We start from the raw sequence: 17351 nt of genomic DNA, 5'->3' as shown, positions 1-17351 counted from the left end.
CTAACGGTGCAATGACCAGGTTAAATATCCAAGCATATAGAGGATGTAGTTAGAATTAGGAAACCAGGAATCAAGTCCTGCATTCCAGTCCTTCAACCCTGACTCACTCACCTCACCGCGAATGGTTCCACATCATTTCATTCTGCACTGAACAGTGAGGAGAGTAACATTTTGTTTCAAAACGTCTAAGCGGAGTGGCTTCTGCTAACCTGCACCAGGCCTTTGCCTTAGCTGAGACTGGCAATAAGGAAAACATGCAGCTACGGATACCATTTTAGGAGAAAAAAGAAAAAGGGTTTCGTTGCTGATGTGTTCTTTAGGTGGGCCTTTCCACAGACAACTTTGAGAGGCTTGCTACTCAGTGTTTAGAGGCAGCCTTCTTCTGGGATGGGTGGCTCGCGGTGGCAGGCGGTGGGGGGGGGGGTGGTGTCAGACGGTGAAGGTAGAGCAAACAAACTCAAGGGTCTCAAATCCAGGGCCATTTGGCTTCAGTGTTTACCCTTAGTGCAGTGGGGGTGAAATTTGGAGCCTGCACAGAAGTGGAAATCAGTTTCCCTAATGTAGCAGTAACGTGGGTATCACATAATAAAGCATTCTTCTGCTCTCAATATTCAAGGCAGATGAAACCATAACAGAATTCAAAGTAAAGCAGGGACTTCCCTGGTGGCGCAGTGGATAAGACTCAACACTGGCAATGCAGAGGGCCCGGGTTCAATCCCTGGTCGGGGAACTAGATCCCACGTGTATGCTGCAACTAAGAGCTTGCATGCCACAACTAAGGAGCCCACGTGCTGCAGCTAAGACCCAGTGCAACTAACTAACTAAATATTAAAAAACGAACAAACAAAGCAAAGTAATGATGATCAAAATATCACTCCTGACAATATTTATTTGGCTCACATTACTTTAAAAAAACTCCCCAAAACAACAATCCTGGGCTTACATGGTTTTCTTTCCATTACTCCACCTGAAGGTCATCAAAAGTGGTAATCACTTTAAAAAAAAGTGGTAATCACTTTTCTACCATCATGTTAGAATTCACTGTTATCTCAGAACTATAGTTATTCACTTGTTCTATTAACTTCCCTAAACTCTTGAGACCCAAAGTGAGATGACATCAAGGTAAAAATGCGGGCAATCCTTAGGGGAAACAATAGCTATTTTAACAAGTAGTCTATAATTCAAAACCACACAACAGTGTTCGAATTGCTTTTGGATTTGACAACACTGGAATGCATTAAAACTTCGAGGCTCTAAAGATAACCTTTTTTACTTTGTGCAAGAAGTACAACATATAATTCTTATAAAAAAATTCTTATAAAAATTCATATAATTCTTATAAGAATTCTTTTTATAATTCTTATAAAAAATTTATATAATTCTTATATAAATTCATATCTATTTACAATAGCCAGGACATGGAAGCAACCTAAGTGTTCATCGACAGATGAATGGATAAAGAAGATGTGGCACACATATACAATGGAATATTACTCAGCCATAAAAAGAAACGAAATTAAGTTATTTGTAGTGAGGTGGGTGGACCTAGAGTCAAAGTGAAGTAAATCAGAAAGAGAAAAACAAATGCTGTATGCTAACACATATATGTGGAATCTAAAAAAAAAAATGGTTCTGAAGAACCTAGGGGCAGGACAGGAATAAAGACGCAGACGCAGATGTAGAGAAGGGACTTGAGGACACGGTGAGGGGGAAGGGTAAGCTGGGACGAAGTGAAAGAGTGGCATGGACTTATATATACTACCAAATGTAAAATAGATAGCTAGTGGGAAGCATAGCATAGGGTGATCAGCTCGGTGCTTTGTGACCACCTAGAGTGGTGGGATAGGGAGGGTGGGAGGGAGACACAAGAGGGAGGAGATATGGGGATATATGTAAATGTATAGCTGATTCACTTTGTTATAAAGCAGAAACTAACACACCATTGTAAAGCACTTATACTCCAATAAAAATGTTAAAAAAAAAATCCACCCATAGGCTGCATGTGTAAATCCTATGAGGAATAGCGTGGTGCTATAAACTTATATATGATGTGCTTCTTTCATCTCTCTGAAGGGTATAATTCCTGAAAGGCAGGTGTGGCAAAGAAAGAGGAAGCTAAGATGATCAGTTCCTAAGGGATTTCTGGGATTTTCAGATTTCAGGCTAGGTCTTCTGTCAAGGATCTTCTGCTGCCCACCCTCTCATTCTTCCCTCCTAGGCCTTATGTGAAGGTAGCACTGCACTAACCTTGCTTAGTAGAGAAGGGCTGATAATCAGGGATCGAGATCTCTGAGTTTCAGAGTTAGAGGTTGAGATGCAGGAGTGACTCAGCTGGCATCAGCTTTGTAGCAGTCTCAGACTGCAGGCCTTCAGGAAATGAGTCCCCTAGGCCTGCATCTCCCTCTGTGGCAAACTGCCACTAAACTGTTTTATCAACCTAGCACCAAACACGGTAAGCTAGAGTTGGCTGTTTTACTGTTTGAAAACCTACTATAGACAAGTCAGATAGATAATGGGATAGGCTAGGATTACAAAGGTGAATTAGATACTGTACCTTCCTTAAAAAGCTTAGCAAGGGGAATAAACAAATGCAAATGTGTCATTAGGGTACAGTGATGTGTGCTAGAAGAGGCCCAACAGGAGGGGAAAGGGAAGCGTTTGGGAAAATCAGAAAAGACTTCTCAAAGTGGAACAGAGATGTACAGGTAGAAAGAGACAGGGTAAGGGCCGAGAGAACAGCATTTATAAAGGTATAGATTCATTAATGGATAAGTTAATTTATTCATCATATCTGTATTGAGTGATTATGTGCTTGGAGCTTGGGATAGTATCAGTGAACAAAATAGATTTTTAAACATTTCTGCCTTTGTGGGGCTTGCATTTATTTTAGCAAGGTAAAACAATAAACATAATAATCCAGTAAATCATGTGGAATATTAGAAGTTGAAATTTTTGGATAAAAAAGCAGGCTAGGAGAAAAGAGTATTTGGAGGAAGGTTTCTCGCAATTATAATTAGGATGTTTGGGGAAGCCCACACTGAAAATACTGAATGAGGTGAGGGAGCCAGCCCTGGGAAGATCTTGGGGTAGAGTATTCCAAACTGCGGAACCAGTCAGTGCTAAGGCAGGAGTTGCCTGGTGAGTTTGAGAAACAGCAAGGGGGCCAGTGGGGCAGGGTGAGAAAGAAGGGTAGAGGGGGATGAAGTCGGAGATATAATGGAAAGCCAGATCTTGTTGGGTGGGCCTTGTGGCCCACAGTAAGGACTTTAGCTTCAAATCTGAGTGAGGCGGGAGCCATTGAGGGTTCTGAGCAGAGGAGTGACATGGTTATGACTTACACTTTGATACAATCACTCTGACTGATGTAAATAGACTGTAGACAGGCAAGCTTGGCAGCAGGAGGCCATTTAAGAGGGCATTTCAGCAATCCCAGTGAGAGATGATAGCGCCTTGGTGTTAGTGGTGGAGGTGGTAAGAAATAGACGTATTTTGAAGGTAGAACCAATAGGACTTTTTGAAGGATTGATATAGAACATGAAAGACAGGGAGTCAAGGATGACTCCAAAGGTTTTTAGCCTGAGCAACTGGAAGGATAGAGTTGCCATCAGCTGAGAGGGAGAAAACTATGGAACAGGTTTGGGATGGGGGTGGGGAAGGAAATCAGGAGTTCACTTTGGATATACTGTTTGAGATGTCTATTAAACACCCAAGTGGAGGTGTAGTGGTATATAAGCCTAGAGTTCAGAGGCGAGGTAGGGACTACAGCTATAAATTTGAGAGTCATCAGTTAAGAGGCGTCATTTAAACAGGAGACTGGATGAGATCTCCAGTGGAATGATGAGAGAGAGAGGGAGAAAGAGAGCAAGAGAGCTGAGCCTTATGTTTGGGATATTCCAAAGACAGGCTGCCAGGGAAAGGAGGAACCAGAAAAGGAAACTGAGAAGTGAACAAAAGGTAAGGAAGAAGTAAGGCCAAAGGAAAGTTCTGGAAGTCAAGTCTATCAGAAAGTGCATCAAGCAGGAGGAAAGAGTCAGCTGAGTCAAATATTGCTGAAAGAGCAAGTAAAATGAAGATTGAGAAGTGACCCATTTAAAGTGTCAGAGAGCAGTTTCAGTGGAGTGGTAGGAATGAATGCTGGATTGGAATGGGTTGAAGGGAGAACAGATTTGGAGACACTGAATATCGGTAACTTTCAAAAAATATTTTATTTATTTAGGCTGCACCAGGTCTTAGTTGCTGCACGCGGGATCTTCGCTGTGGCATGTGGGATCTTTAGTTGCAGCATGAGGGATCTTTAGTTGTGGCATGTGGGATCTAGTTCCCGACCAGGGATCAAACCCGGGCCCCCTGCATTGGGAGCGTGGAGTCTTAACCACTGGACCACCAGGGAAGGCCCTGAATATTGACAACTTTTGAGGTGTTTTGGTGCAAAAGGGGGCTAATTTTGTAAAAGACGGGATGTGTATACACTCACAGGAACAACAGACAAAACAACAGGAAAAGGGGAGAAATGATAGCACAAAGACATTGAATGGAGGGATTGGCTTTAAAAAGGAGCATGAATTGGGAATTCCCTGGTGGTCCGACGGTTAGGACTCTGCACTTTCACTGCCGAGGGGCTGAGTCCGATCCCTGGTCAGGGAACTAAGATCCCACAAGCCGCAGGGCCAAAACAAACAAAAGGAAAGAGAAAAAAAAAAAAAGGCACATGAACTATCTAGTATAGGCAAGGTGGAGAATATTTATGGGTGCAGACAGTTTGTGAGAATGATGCTGTGGGAGCCCATGGAAGTTCTCCAATTGCTTTAGTTTTCTTAGTTAAGTAGTAAGCAAGGTCACCTGCTCACAGAAATAATCGTGGCCCAAGGAAACACAGTGTGGTTGTCAGGTAGTACTAGGTACCATCTGAAGATTCTGATCATGAATATAAAGTGAGATTAGCCACCTTGGCTGTTTCCCCCAGCTACATTCAGCTACACGGGTGCAAGTACAGACTGCACAGACTTAGCCGAGGATGTGGTTTTCGCAAATGAGGACAACAAAATGAGTGAGAGGTAAAGAAGTTCAGGGTTTATTCAAAAGAGTGATCCCGATTGACCATGGAATATAAATAAGCCGGGAGAAGAGGGGACATCGAGGTGGTGAAGGAGATGGCAGCATCAATTTATTGATGGTCATGGTGACTCCAAATTAATATAGCTGGGATATTACAGGGAATGGGCTGGAAAGATTATAGGTGGTCAGAGAGAGGGATGCGTGAAACTGAAACTATGGAGTGGCTGAAATTCCTTGGTAACGACAGGAATGAATGCCCAGGGAAGGTGCGACATAATCATTGGACTTTTTAAGGGAACTGAGCCCAGTCTGTTGGAAGGACAATTTATGTCAATAGTTCTCAAACTTTAGCATGCATCAGAATTAAACGGAGAGCCAATTCAAACAGAGATTGCCAGATCCCACCCCCCGTTCCTAGGTAGAACCTGAGAATTTTCATTACTAAGTTTCCTTACTTTGAAAACTACTGATCCACGTGTATGTTGAAATGGCCAAGAATTAAGACGGAACCCGTTTTGTAGACTGACAGAAAGCCAGGAGAAAAAATATTTATCAAGAAATAAAGAAGAGTGGCCTGGTGACTGGTAAAAAACTGCAACCATCAGGGGCAGTGGGTACATAATCTGAAAACTAGGTTTAAAGCTTTTGAGTTTTTACGGGGACTGGTTAGAAGCTGTGTGGCTGAAACCCTGGTTGGTAGCAAAATGTGATTACACCAAGGCCGAAGGCATGTTGTCAAGGGCCTTGCATGTATTTATCAGTATTTTAATAGTATCGGGGCCTTTCATTTGGTAAGCAGGCCTACTGTTAAGTTCCCTGGTAAGGGAATCTCTGGTGGAATTGCTACTGTATTTATCTCAAGAGTCATCCTGATCATACCAATTCGTATTCCAGTAGAAATGAAAACCATATTAATTAGGAAATACTTAAGTCTCACAAAGCTAGATATCACTTTATATAAGATTAGGTAGGCTGACATCTGATTTGCCAAGAAAGCTTAAACAGCTTGACAGTAGGGCAAAGGACTGAGGATATACAGAAAGCACTGCAGAATGGAACCAAGAAAAACGTGAGGGAGTCTACAAGGAGTGAAGGCAGGGCAGAGGCTACACATGGGATCATGACCTGGGCCCAACTTGCGATTCTACGGATTACTCATGGGATCCTAGCCAAATCACTGAGTGTTTCTGCAGCTTAGTTCCTGACTTCTTAACACATTACTGACCAGGGGATTTTTTGCAGAAACTAACTCCTGTGGCTGTAGTATGCCTCTGACCAAAAATGTCTTAAGTGGGTCTATCATTTGTGCCACATGCCTCAGAGGGAAGTTGAGCGCTAAATGAGATAGTGAAAATGTAAAGTGCTAAACAAACATGAGATGTTAAAAAAGTAAATTATATTGAGCTATCCTTAGAAATCAGGGCAGAATATGTACTTAGGTATATAAAAGATAAGTGGAAAAGAAAAAAGAAGCTTATCCAAGGAGAGTAATGCTGAGGCATATACAACAGAGGATTAAGTATGCAACATGGACAGAATCACATTCAATGTGGTCTTGAAATGCAAGCCTCAGGAAGGCTTTGCTGTTATTGACAATTTATGTATAATAACTTTAAGACCACATGCACCCCATGCATATTTCTACCCTAGCTTTTGTTAATGGATTTGAAATTGCCCGCTGCTGCTAGACTATACAAAGTGAAGGCAGGGATTGTGCCTTGTCTAAGTCCTTCAATGGGTTTCCATTCACAAGCCACATGGTACTCTAGCTGCATGCTTAGTTACCCGTCTCACCAGATCAAGCTCTGTGAAACAGGTAACAGTCTTGTTCATGAATGTTTCTACCATTTAGCATACCTGGATTTAGAAGGTGCACCAAAAATATCTGACTTCAAACTTAACTTCACTTATGTTGCTAGTGGCAAACACCTGGCACGCAAAAATTCAGTGAAAGACAGTCTGAACAGTTCTCTGCTAGGAGGCAAGACATTTGGGGTTTAGGAGGACAAAAAGTAACAGGCCTGCAGAAGTCAAGTGGCCGCTTCAGAGTCCACTGCTATTTTAATCAAGGAAATTCTGTACATACACTATTAGCCACCCTACACCAGAGGTGTGCCATATGGCAAAGGAGGAGGAAGTAGCAGTGGAGTGAGTAGTAAACATTTATTTTGAGGACTTTCTGTTGTGACCATGTAGTTAAAGTAAAATCACATTACATATCATGAATCAACTTGGCCTCTGTAGGTTCTTACTAGTGCTAGCTCTCTCATACCTTTAAATTTTTAAAAAATTAATTGCACTGCTAACTCACATATGCAATAGAAAAATTCATGAAAATCACCATTATTGTAGTAGTGTCTTTTCTGTCTGTTGCTATGCATATTTTAAGTTACTGAATGCCTTCTGAAAAGAGGTAGTTTCAGTTTTGACCACCTGCAGTAAGTTAGGCATTACTTCACAGTTCAGAGAGTAGCAGTCTCTCCTTGGTGAGTTCTTGCCTATCACAAAGAAAAGCTGTGCCCTTTATTGGCTAAAGCAGCAGTGTTCAAAACCAGTTGGTAAATTTGGGATTGACTGGATAAAGGTTCAATACTATTAAAGGATTAATACTATATTGTGAGCCATGATGCTTTTCCAATATGCAATCATCTTTTGCTTATCATCAGCTGGGATTCCATGTTGTGCAGTGGCTGCAAAGAGAGTTACAACAGATTTAGAAACATACCAACGAGACATTCATAGACGGTAAGAACCCCAGGAAAGGCCAATGAGTGATTAAGTCGCTCCCAAATCCTCAATAAAGTGGCTCAAGATGACAGACTGATACCAATCACTTGTATTTATTTCAGGACATAATATATTATTTTGACCCATGGACGATACTAAACTATAATCCTGTTAAATATCTATAGGATATTTTATTTTTGTAAAGGTAGGTCTTTAAAAAAAAAAGACAGGTTAATAACATATCAAAATTAAACTGAAAACATAGGTCATTGCTTTCATTCTCTGTCCTAGTGTTAAAGATGTTACAAAGACACACAGAATATCACCCAGCTGGTCTCTTTTGGGGAAGCTATATTCAAATTGACAAAAAGTACCCCTACATTTACAGACACAGCTGTTGTCAAAGGGGTCTTTCTCTGATTTTAGCAAAGAAAAACAGTCCAAATTGTATTCTTTATACTAGGTGATTTAACTAGTATATACCATGTTTGGCACACGGTATTATTTTTCTCCTACTGGAACAAGTTCTTGTTTTCTCAAAGCCTTTCCCCAACTTTTCTAAAATTAAGCTTAAATATCATTTATTTCAAGACTTCAAAGTAAAATGCTATCCTCATATATACATGTACCAGGTTGGTATATTCATATCTAACCTTTCCAATTTCAGGCTAAGCAAAGACATGCATTTAGAGATGTATTAATGTATTAAAGCAAAAGACAACCCAACTTAATATCAAGAGAAATTGTGACCTTCCATGTAGTGCTTGACAGAGAAAACACTGATTTTGACACATTGTCTTATTTTATTCAAATAGCAGTCTGCTCACACATGGTCCAAGAACACCCAAATAATAAAGCAAAGACTGGTCTTCAAACATTATAGCCAATGATGCCACGCTTGCCTATGATCTCGCCAACATAAAACCACATCCACACCTCAGTGGCCACCAAACCATTCAGTAGAGCTTCCTGAAAAAAGAAGCACAAATTTTAATGTACATTTTTTTCTTATATATTTAAAACTATTCTTTTCCAGGATTAAGTGACAGAGAATATAAGGATGCTATTCAAATTAAAGGGGAGTTTTAGTCAAAGTGAAGAATTACTGATGTTAACTTTAACTGCTGAGAACCCTTGAACTTTCAATTATGTAAGGTAAGTAGGCCAGAGCTTATAAATTCTTTCAAAGCATTCTTTAAAGACCTGAACTGACTTAACCCTTTCATTATTAGTTTATGAGACACTTTATGAGCCCTAAAACAACCCACATCCTGGAAATAGCTGCCACATTTAGACAGGGCATCCATATGAAAGGATGGCTACAGGAAGGCAAGTCTCTGAACAGACATTTCTGTCTGGCCAAAGAAAATCTGTTGAAAGTTGAAGGGCTCTATCATTCCCTTTAGACATAATTTTTAATCATTTATTATTTGGTTTAATTCTTTCCAAGTATTCAGTAATTAGTTTCACAGATCAATGTTTTATTGCCCTAAAAAGTACACACAGCAGTTCCAGAAAACAGCGTTCACACAAGCACAAATATGGATCTTGAAACTCCAGTTGAAAAAAATACCTTTCCACAACAAAACTGGGCCTTTTCCTTTTAGCACCTGGAAGTGAATTTGTTCCAATTCTTTTTCCTTTTTTTTTTTGGATGTGCTGAGCGGCATGTGGGATCTTAGTTCCCTGACCAGGGACAGAACCTGTGCCCCCTGTACTGGGGGCACAGAGAAGTCTTAACCACTGGACCACCAGGGAAGTCCTCAAGTTCCAATTCCTTAGAATTCTTAAGTCTTTAGATTTTATCTCCACCCTTCACATCATATTACATGCTTCTAGGTTTTGGTATTTTTACCCTCCATGAGTGTTAGCTGCTTGACTGTGATATAGACCAAGAGCTTTTAGCCAAATCGGGGATAGTTTTAGGACTACAGACAAAAAAAGTACAGAATCAGCAAAGCAAGCCATTCTATTTAGTACACTAAACAAATAGGAAAGGAAAAAAAAAAGCTGCCCAGTAAAAGTGATCACTTCTTTGTTATAAGATTAATAGGAAACTAAGACATAAAACAGCCCAATTATTTCAACCCAGATGACAAAATTACAAAGTATCTTTCTCCACAGTCAAAAAAGAGATTATCTCTCATTATGTTGGTTTCAGCCTCACTGAAAAATACATATATTAATCAAAACAACCAGAAAAATCCCAAGGGGAGACATTTTCTTTTATGCACATACGTTTTCATTTAGCCCATAGTTACCTTAACTGTAAGCTGTTTGAAGCTACCAGTTTGAGCACTATTGATAATTTTTTTCAAGCTCTGAATAGCTGTAGGGATCTCAGCAGGGGTTGGAGGAACCAGCTCAACCTTGGCATAGTGCCAAAATGTGGCCAATCGAGGCTTCGAGTAAGTCACAGCAGCTGGAAAACAAAACAAAACAAAAAACCAGGATGAACTCACTAGAGACCGAAAGAAGCAGATGTGTGGGCTGGACACAAATATTTATTCATGCATCACATTCATTCAATGCTTGTACCAAATGTGCACCCGGTGTGAAAAGTCAAAGCAGCTCCCTGGAAACCAGAGGCTTTTAAAGATGCAGAACACCTGTGTCACAGGGCAGTTCAATCAGGCAGGAAGCTATAAGCACATTCAATTATGCCAGGACTTCACTAGTGGCCAGTACCAGAGTACTAGTACTTCATTTATGAATGGCAAATCTAGTTAACTATAAAGTTACCAGAAATTGTGTTCAAAAACAAGAAAACAGCAGCAATGTAATCATATTGTCTTGTAGAGACCAAAAAATTTGGAGGGAAGAGGTGCAGAAGGGGAGGGAAGGAGCTCTGTAGAATGGCATCCTTAAGAATAAGATTAAAACTTGTCACTATATTGGCCACAAATCCAGATAGAATTATACCAATTAGTACCCATTTTTGGTATCCTCATCAATATGTGCTGGATTAACAAAAGCACAGCTGCTCCTCCTTCAAAATACCACAAATAATAAAAATAAAGCCTACATGTATTGTTAAGAGCAGCCAAAACTTAACTGTTATTAAGCTGAAATTCCTCAAGGTATTTACTATTTCAGGAAAAAAAATTTTTAACGACCAGGGTAGATGTGAGTCTATGGTAGTGATTTCAGCAAAAGAAAAGGTATTTTATATAAAAAATTACAAGACAGCATGACAAAAACAGCACAAATGCATGAACATCCATAAAGTGTCTACTGCTTAAAGACAGATAACCCAAAGCTCCTGGTACTTTCCCTATTATTAACTGCCTGTATTTAGGTATTTCACTACTCTTAAAGTTACTATCTCCATCATCCTCTGGCTTAGGGCCATGGGTAAATCTTTAAGCAGACCCAAAGCTCTACCAGATAGTTCTAAATAGAACTGCCAACGCCTGTAAGACGGCGCCATCAAAGAGAACAAAGTCTTGTTTAACAGTCAACAGTCTTTAAAATTATCTTCAACATACAGATATGTTCTTCTTTATAAACAAACAAATCAGTACAATGTACACAAACACTGTACTTTAGTTGGTAAATTTGTTTCTCAGGGAGTTTAGGTTAAAAAGTTTGAAACTGCTTTACATGTATACAAGGGATGAACAAAATATAAGTAAATGAATGGTGGATGATGGGAGCCAGGTTTCTCACTGTAAGAGAGGGAAGTTATAGATGTGGAAGAAAAGAACAAACCTTGTGGTACTGGATTAGAGTTGGAGACATTCATTATGAACCCATGTTTAGTTTTATATACAGATTGATCAATAAGAAACAATTATAGTTGACCTTTGAACTGCACAGGCCCACTTATATGTGGAGGTTTTTCAATAAATATGTACTATGGTACTTCACGATCTGAGGCTGGTTGCATGCGTGGACGTGTAACTGTGGATATGGAGGGCCAACTGTAAAGTTATATTTGGATTTTCAGCTGCATGGGGGTCAGCGTCCTTAATCCCCACATTGTCCAATGGTCGTGTGTGTGTGTGTGTGTGTGTGTGTGTGTGTGTGTGTGTGTACACACCCATGGGTGAATATACAGATGGTCCCCAATTTTTTTTTTTTTTTTTTTGGCGGTGCGCGGGCCTCTCACTGTTGTGGCCTCTCCCGTTGCGGAGCACAGGCTCCAGACGCGCAGGCTCAGCGGCCATGGCTCACGGGCCCAGCCGCTCCACGGCATGTGGGATCTTCCCGGACCGGGGCACGAACCCACGTCCCCTGCATCAGCAGGCAGACTCTCAACCACTGCACCACCAGGGAAGCCCCATGGTCCCCAATTTTTGATGGTTCAACTTATAATTTTTCAACTTTACAGGGTGAAAGTGACATACATTCAATAAAAATGATACTTTGAACTTTGATCTTTTCCCAGGCTAGCGATAGTGGGTACCATACTTTTTTGTAATGCTGGGCAGTGCCAGCAAGCTGCAGTTGGTCTATCATGTGATATGAGGGTAAACAACCAACACACAACCATTCTGTTTTTCACTTTCAGTACAGTAGTCAATAAATTACGTGAGATATTCAACACTGTTTTCTAAAATAGGCTTTGTGGTAGGTGATTCTGCCCAACCTGTAGGCTAATGTAAGTATTCTGAGCACGATTAAGGTAGGCTAGGCTAAGTTATGATGTTGGTAGGCTAGGTGTAATAAATGCATTTTCGACTTACAATATTCTCAACTTGTGATAGGTTTACTGGTACGTAATTTTATTCTAAGTAGAGGAATACCTATACGCACACACCTCCTTGTCCACTGAGAGGGCCTAGAGGCAATGATATTCTAGTACGACAGTCTCCCCATATCTGATTTTGCTTTCCATAGTTTCAGTTACCTGCAGTCAACCACTGTCCGAAAATATTAAATGGAAAATTCCAGAACTAAACAATCCGTAAGTTTTAAATTGTGTGCCTTTCTGAGTAGTGTGATGAAATTTCGTGCTGTCCCTGTTCCATCCTAATGCTGTGTCACAATGCCTACAACATCTGCCCCACCTTATCCTACCATGTAGGCATTATAACATCTCACTCATCAGAAGGGTGAGTACAGTACAATAAGATATTCTGAGAGAGCCCCCCCCCATAACTTTTACTGCAGTATTTTAATTGTTCTGTTTTATTAGTTATTGTCGTTAATCTTTTACTGTGCCTAATTTTTTTTTTTTTTTTTGCGGTATGCGGGCCTCTCACTGTTGTGGCCTCTCCCGTTGCGGAGCACAGGCTCCGGACGCGCAGGCCCAGCGGTCATGACTCATGGGCCCTGCTGCTCCGCGGCATGGGGGATCTTCCTGGACTGGGGCACGAACCCACGTCCCCTGCATTGGCAGGCAGACTCTCAACCACTGCGCCACCAGGGAAGCCCACTGTGCCTAATCTATAGATTAAACTTTATCATAGGTATGTATGTATAGGAAAAAAACAGCATATATAGGATTCAATACTATCTGTGGTTTCAGGCATCCACTGGAGGTCTTGGAACTTACGTTCCATGAATAAGGGGTCAGCATAGTTTAGTGGCAAGGAACATATCCAGTACCTAGATCTTAGTTTCAAAATACAATTGTCCAATAAAAGGAACTAGGGTTCCTTGGAGAAATGGCTAATTCTAAGGCTGGGGCAGAGGATACATAAGATGAATCTGGAGAATTCCCTGGCGGTCCAGTGGTTAGGACTCAGCGTTTTCGCTGCCGGGGCCCGGGTTCAATCCCTGGTCAGGGAACTAAGATCCTGCAAGCCATGTGGCATGGCAGGGGAAGAAAAAAAAAAGTCTGAAGCATCTTGTAGTACCAGAAAGTAAAGGGGAATGTCGAAGGGACAGAGGTGCCAAAGTGACAGTTCTCAATGACCAAAGCTGGAACAATGTGAGCAACAAAATAAATAACATACTACTGTACTACTGGAGGTACAAAGTTTGAAATGAATGTACGTGAGTCCATACAATAAATGACTGAATAAAAAAATGGGGAAGGAGAGACAAATCTTTCTCACAGAAGAATTCTATTTAAATATATGTAAATATTCCCTCTTACAGGAAATAAGAATCCTGCCCCTGCCTCCCCCAATTTAGTTACTTGCTTCTAAAGAATACAGTATGGAAAGGAAAGAACAGTAACTTTAGGAGAAACCTAGAGAAACTACCTTAACCAAGTGATGAAAGCTAACTTCACTAGTGATGTTATATGGATATCACTTACATCATGATATGTGATTAGGGGACTTCACTTTTGTGGTATTCTTTCTCAAAATCCATAGCTCCAGGGACTTCCCTGGCGGTCCAGTGGTTAAGACCCTGCACTTGCACTGCAGGGGGCACGGGTTCAAACCCCCATGCCGCTAGGTGCGGCCAAAGAAAAAAAAAAGAAAAAACAACAACAACAGCCCCATAGCTCCAGACTAATCATGACAAAGACACCAGACAAATCCAAAATGGGGAACATCTAAAGGATACCTAGACAGATACCTACACAGACATCTTGAGACTGTAAAAGTCATGAAAGGTAAGGAAAGGTTGGGAAACTGTCACACAGGAGACTAGAGAGATAGACAACTCATTGCACTGTGGTACCCTGGATTGGTTCCTGGAACAGACAGAGATTAACTCAAAAAGCTGGTGACATCCAAATAAAGTCTCAAGTTTAGTTAATAGGAAAAAAAACAAAAACCAAAAAAACCCCCAGACTCTATGACGTTTCCGAGGAAGTTTGATAAATTAAAATTACTTATTTCTGTAAGTGTCTTTGTCCTCCAGGAGAATTAACAGATACAGTTAGCAATATTTTAGATATTTAACATTAACATTTAATACACCGAGTTAAGCTACGAAGCAAAATACAGCTCCATTTTAACATTCTGGCCCCAGTTGAGTTCTCCTTTCTGAATACTTCTGGAAGAATAACAACCTGTATCTTTTAATTATTCATAGTAACAGAGGAAATGGTTGATATATTTCATAATTATTTTCACATTACTTTTCTTTTTGTAAATTATCATTAAAATTAGTTTGCAATTCCCCAAGATGCATCACCGAAAAGATGTGAAAGCCCTGGTAGGAGAAAAAAAATCCACCTGAAATTTAAAAAAATTTGCCTCAAATCATCCACAAAGTCCAAATAATCAAGCCACTATTCCTTCTCCTTGCATTATGTAAAAATGTAGAGCTTTATCTTACTCAAGCTGTAAACTTAAGTTCTTTGGTAAAGTGTGTAAACTTATAATAGTAGTGGACTGTGGGGTTCTGTAGGAGAAGAGGATCAAGTATTTAAAGTATCTGACACTGTCAGGCATTTAGTAACTCACTGTTCGACTACTGATGGAGAAAAGGGAGGAGACAACGAACAAAATTTGAGCGAAAGCCGTACAGAGACCTGTGCTTCAACCACTTTACTAGAATATAGCACATCTAGCGAAGAAGCTTCCGTCTACTTAACTGATCTCACTATGGGGATAAAATGAATAGCTTGCTACAGGAGACAAATGAAATATTTACTGACATAAAATTACTACCCTGGGCTGTGACTACTCAGGGTTGTTCTGAAATACAGCGTTCTACCAGTAAGGATACAGCCAGCTTTTTCGAACAGAAAATCCCCACGAACGCTAACCTATGGTAATAAACATTGCTGCTTACCAATATCCCTTCCTATGCTTACCGGGGCAGGAATATTCGTTCGTAAAGCTCAATTTCACCTAAAAATTCCCTTAAATTAAAGGCGAAGTATCTCAGGATCTGACCAGGATAAAATACAAAGACAACGTTCCAAAGGTCACCCATCCTTAAAAATTCTGCAGACTTCCACATACTCCACTGAGAAGCAGACAAGCTGATGCGGCCGCATTTCTGTGCTTTCATGTACCTCTGCCTGCCGTCTCCCACGCTCTCCTAGCGGAGCCATCCCCTCTCTATTCCTCCTCCTGGAGGTCGAAGGGCGTCATGGCGGCGGCTGCTGGGCAACCCCGGCTGCCTACACACTCCCTCCGCTCGCTGTTGCAGTCAGAATTCAGAATCTCTATGTTGTAGACAGAACCCAAGCCGCAGGCCTGGCCAGCGAAAAGCTAGAGAAGAGCCGCCAATCCGCCTCCTCCCCCCACCCCCGCCTCCACGTTCAGGCCGTGCCCGCCGCGGCTCCCGCCGGCCGCTCGGGTGACCGCCTCCCGTGTCCTCCCCTCGGGCCCTCGCAGGCCTTTCCGCCCGCCCGGCTACCCGCGTAGCCGGGCTGATGCCGCGCTCACCGGTGACCAGCGCCGGGGCCTTCTCCGCGAGGTTACGGACAAACTGGGCCATGGTTCTAGGACGGAAAGCCCGTCGCGCCGACCGGCCGGCTGAATGTCACCCTCCCGGAAGGACCTGCCGCAGGACCCCGTTCCGCCTCCAAGGTCAGGCCTCTCCTTTCCGCGCCGGTCCAAGATATTTAGGTGTCCTAGTATTTTTCCGGAATTCAGTGGGCCAATTCATTTTCTTCAGTCACAGATGAGAAAGTGGGTACGAGAAGATGAGACCAGAGATCACGTAAAATACAACGGAATTCCGCAGAGAAACAGGCATTTCTTGGGGCAGCCGCTCAGGGAAGTCCGAAAGGCCGGCGCGAGGATGGATGGCGCATGCGTTCTGTGGTGGCGCAGACCTCCACTTTTTTATTTTTTGCGCAGGGTGATTTTGCAGCTTTTCAGAGAGAACGAGGCAAGTTAGGGCTGGAAGGCACCGCTGCGACTTTTCTAGGCCAACACGATGGCCTTACAAAGGCAGAGAGGGTGGGTCCTAGGCCAAACACGGACAGTTAGGTGTAATCCTGGTCTCCCCCGCATCCTGTATTAGGATTGGAATCCAATTCCCCTAATTCCCTATCCAGCCGCAAGGAACTATGGGGATATAAGGAACAAAATCACATTTACTGAGGGCCTTCAGTCTGTCAGGCATTTTGGAATTTAAAGAAAGCCTTTGTTAGGTAGTGTGCCCATTTAAGACTGGCATTGGTAAATGGCCACAGTGGCTAGTGAGTGGCAGAGTTGGGATCTGATGAGGTTGCAATGTAAACAGAGAAGAGGCATTAGTATCGGATTAGGCGTGGTGCTGATCTGGGAAGACTTCCTAGAGAAGGAGATCCTTGGGTTGATACAAAACAGAACAGCTGTGTCCTACGGAGTTGAACTTTATAGTTAATATGACTGGAAGGAAAGATATACGTAGGGATGTGGCATTTGATGAGAAAAAACAATAAGTAATGGACCCGGGGAAGCCTGAGTAGAAGTAAAACTCTGATTGATGGAATGGTTAGAGGTGGAATGAAAAACTAGGAGTGATATCAAGGAGTCAATAACAGCGCTTCAGTGAAGGAGTGATTCAGTTGCCTGATACTCCAGAGAAGTAAAATTAAGGATGAGGAAGTTAATGTAGCAATATAGAAACATTAGCTAGAGCAGTTTCAATTAGGATAGAAGCCAGAGTGAAGAAATATGGCTATAAAGGAAGACCAGCCAGAAAACCAAATGTGAGATACGAAACTCAAGGGGGAGATTGAAGATCGAGAAGCGGGATTGACAAGATTCCTGATGAGG

At 41.7% G+C, this 17351-nt stretch overlaps 1 protein-coding gene across 1 annotated transcript; it reads right to left on the bottom strand.

Moving 5' to 3' along the window:
• Positions 1 to 6783: 6783 nt before the first annotated feature.
• Positions 6784 to 16166, bottom strand: ATP5MG (ATP synthase membrane subunit g). Its single transcript, XM_079930149.1, has 3 exons — positions 16029 to 16166; positions 10044 to 10204; positions 6784 to 8751 (listed from the first exon to the last, which is right to left on the bottom strand). Exons 1-3 carry the CDS (start codon positions 16078 to 16080, stop codon positions 8653 to 8655), a joined length of 312 nt encoding a protein of 103 aa, XP_079786275.1. The 5' UTR covers positions 16081 to 16166; the 3' UTR covers positions 6784 to 8652.
• Between the last annotated feature and the right edge of the window lie 1185 nt (positions 16167 to 17351).

Source organism: Stenella coeruleoalba, assembly GCF_951394435.1.
Source record: "Stenella coeruleoalba genome assembly, chromosome: 8".
NCBI classification, from domain to species: domain Eukaryota; kingdom Metazoa; phylum Chordata; class Mammalia; order Artiodactyla; family Delphinidae; genus Stenella; species Stenella coeruleoalba.
This window is presented reverse-complemented; position numbering and strand designations above follow the sequence as displayed.

Coding starts and splice junctions, on each gene's coding strand:
- ATP5MG (XM_079930149.1), bottom strand. CDS start 16,080: ATGGCCCAGTTTGTCCGTAACCTCGCGGAGAAGGCCCCGGCGCTGGTC. Junction 10,205..16,028: donor GGCCCCGGCGCTGGTCACCG/GTGAGCGCGGCA, acceptor TTTGTTTTCCAG/CTGCTGTGACTTACTCGAAG. Junction 8,752..10,043: donor TCAAACAGCTTACAGTTAAG/GTAACTATGGGC, acceptor TTCTTTTTTCAG/GAAGCTCTACTGAATGGTTT.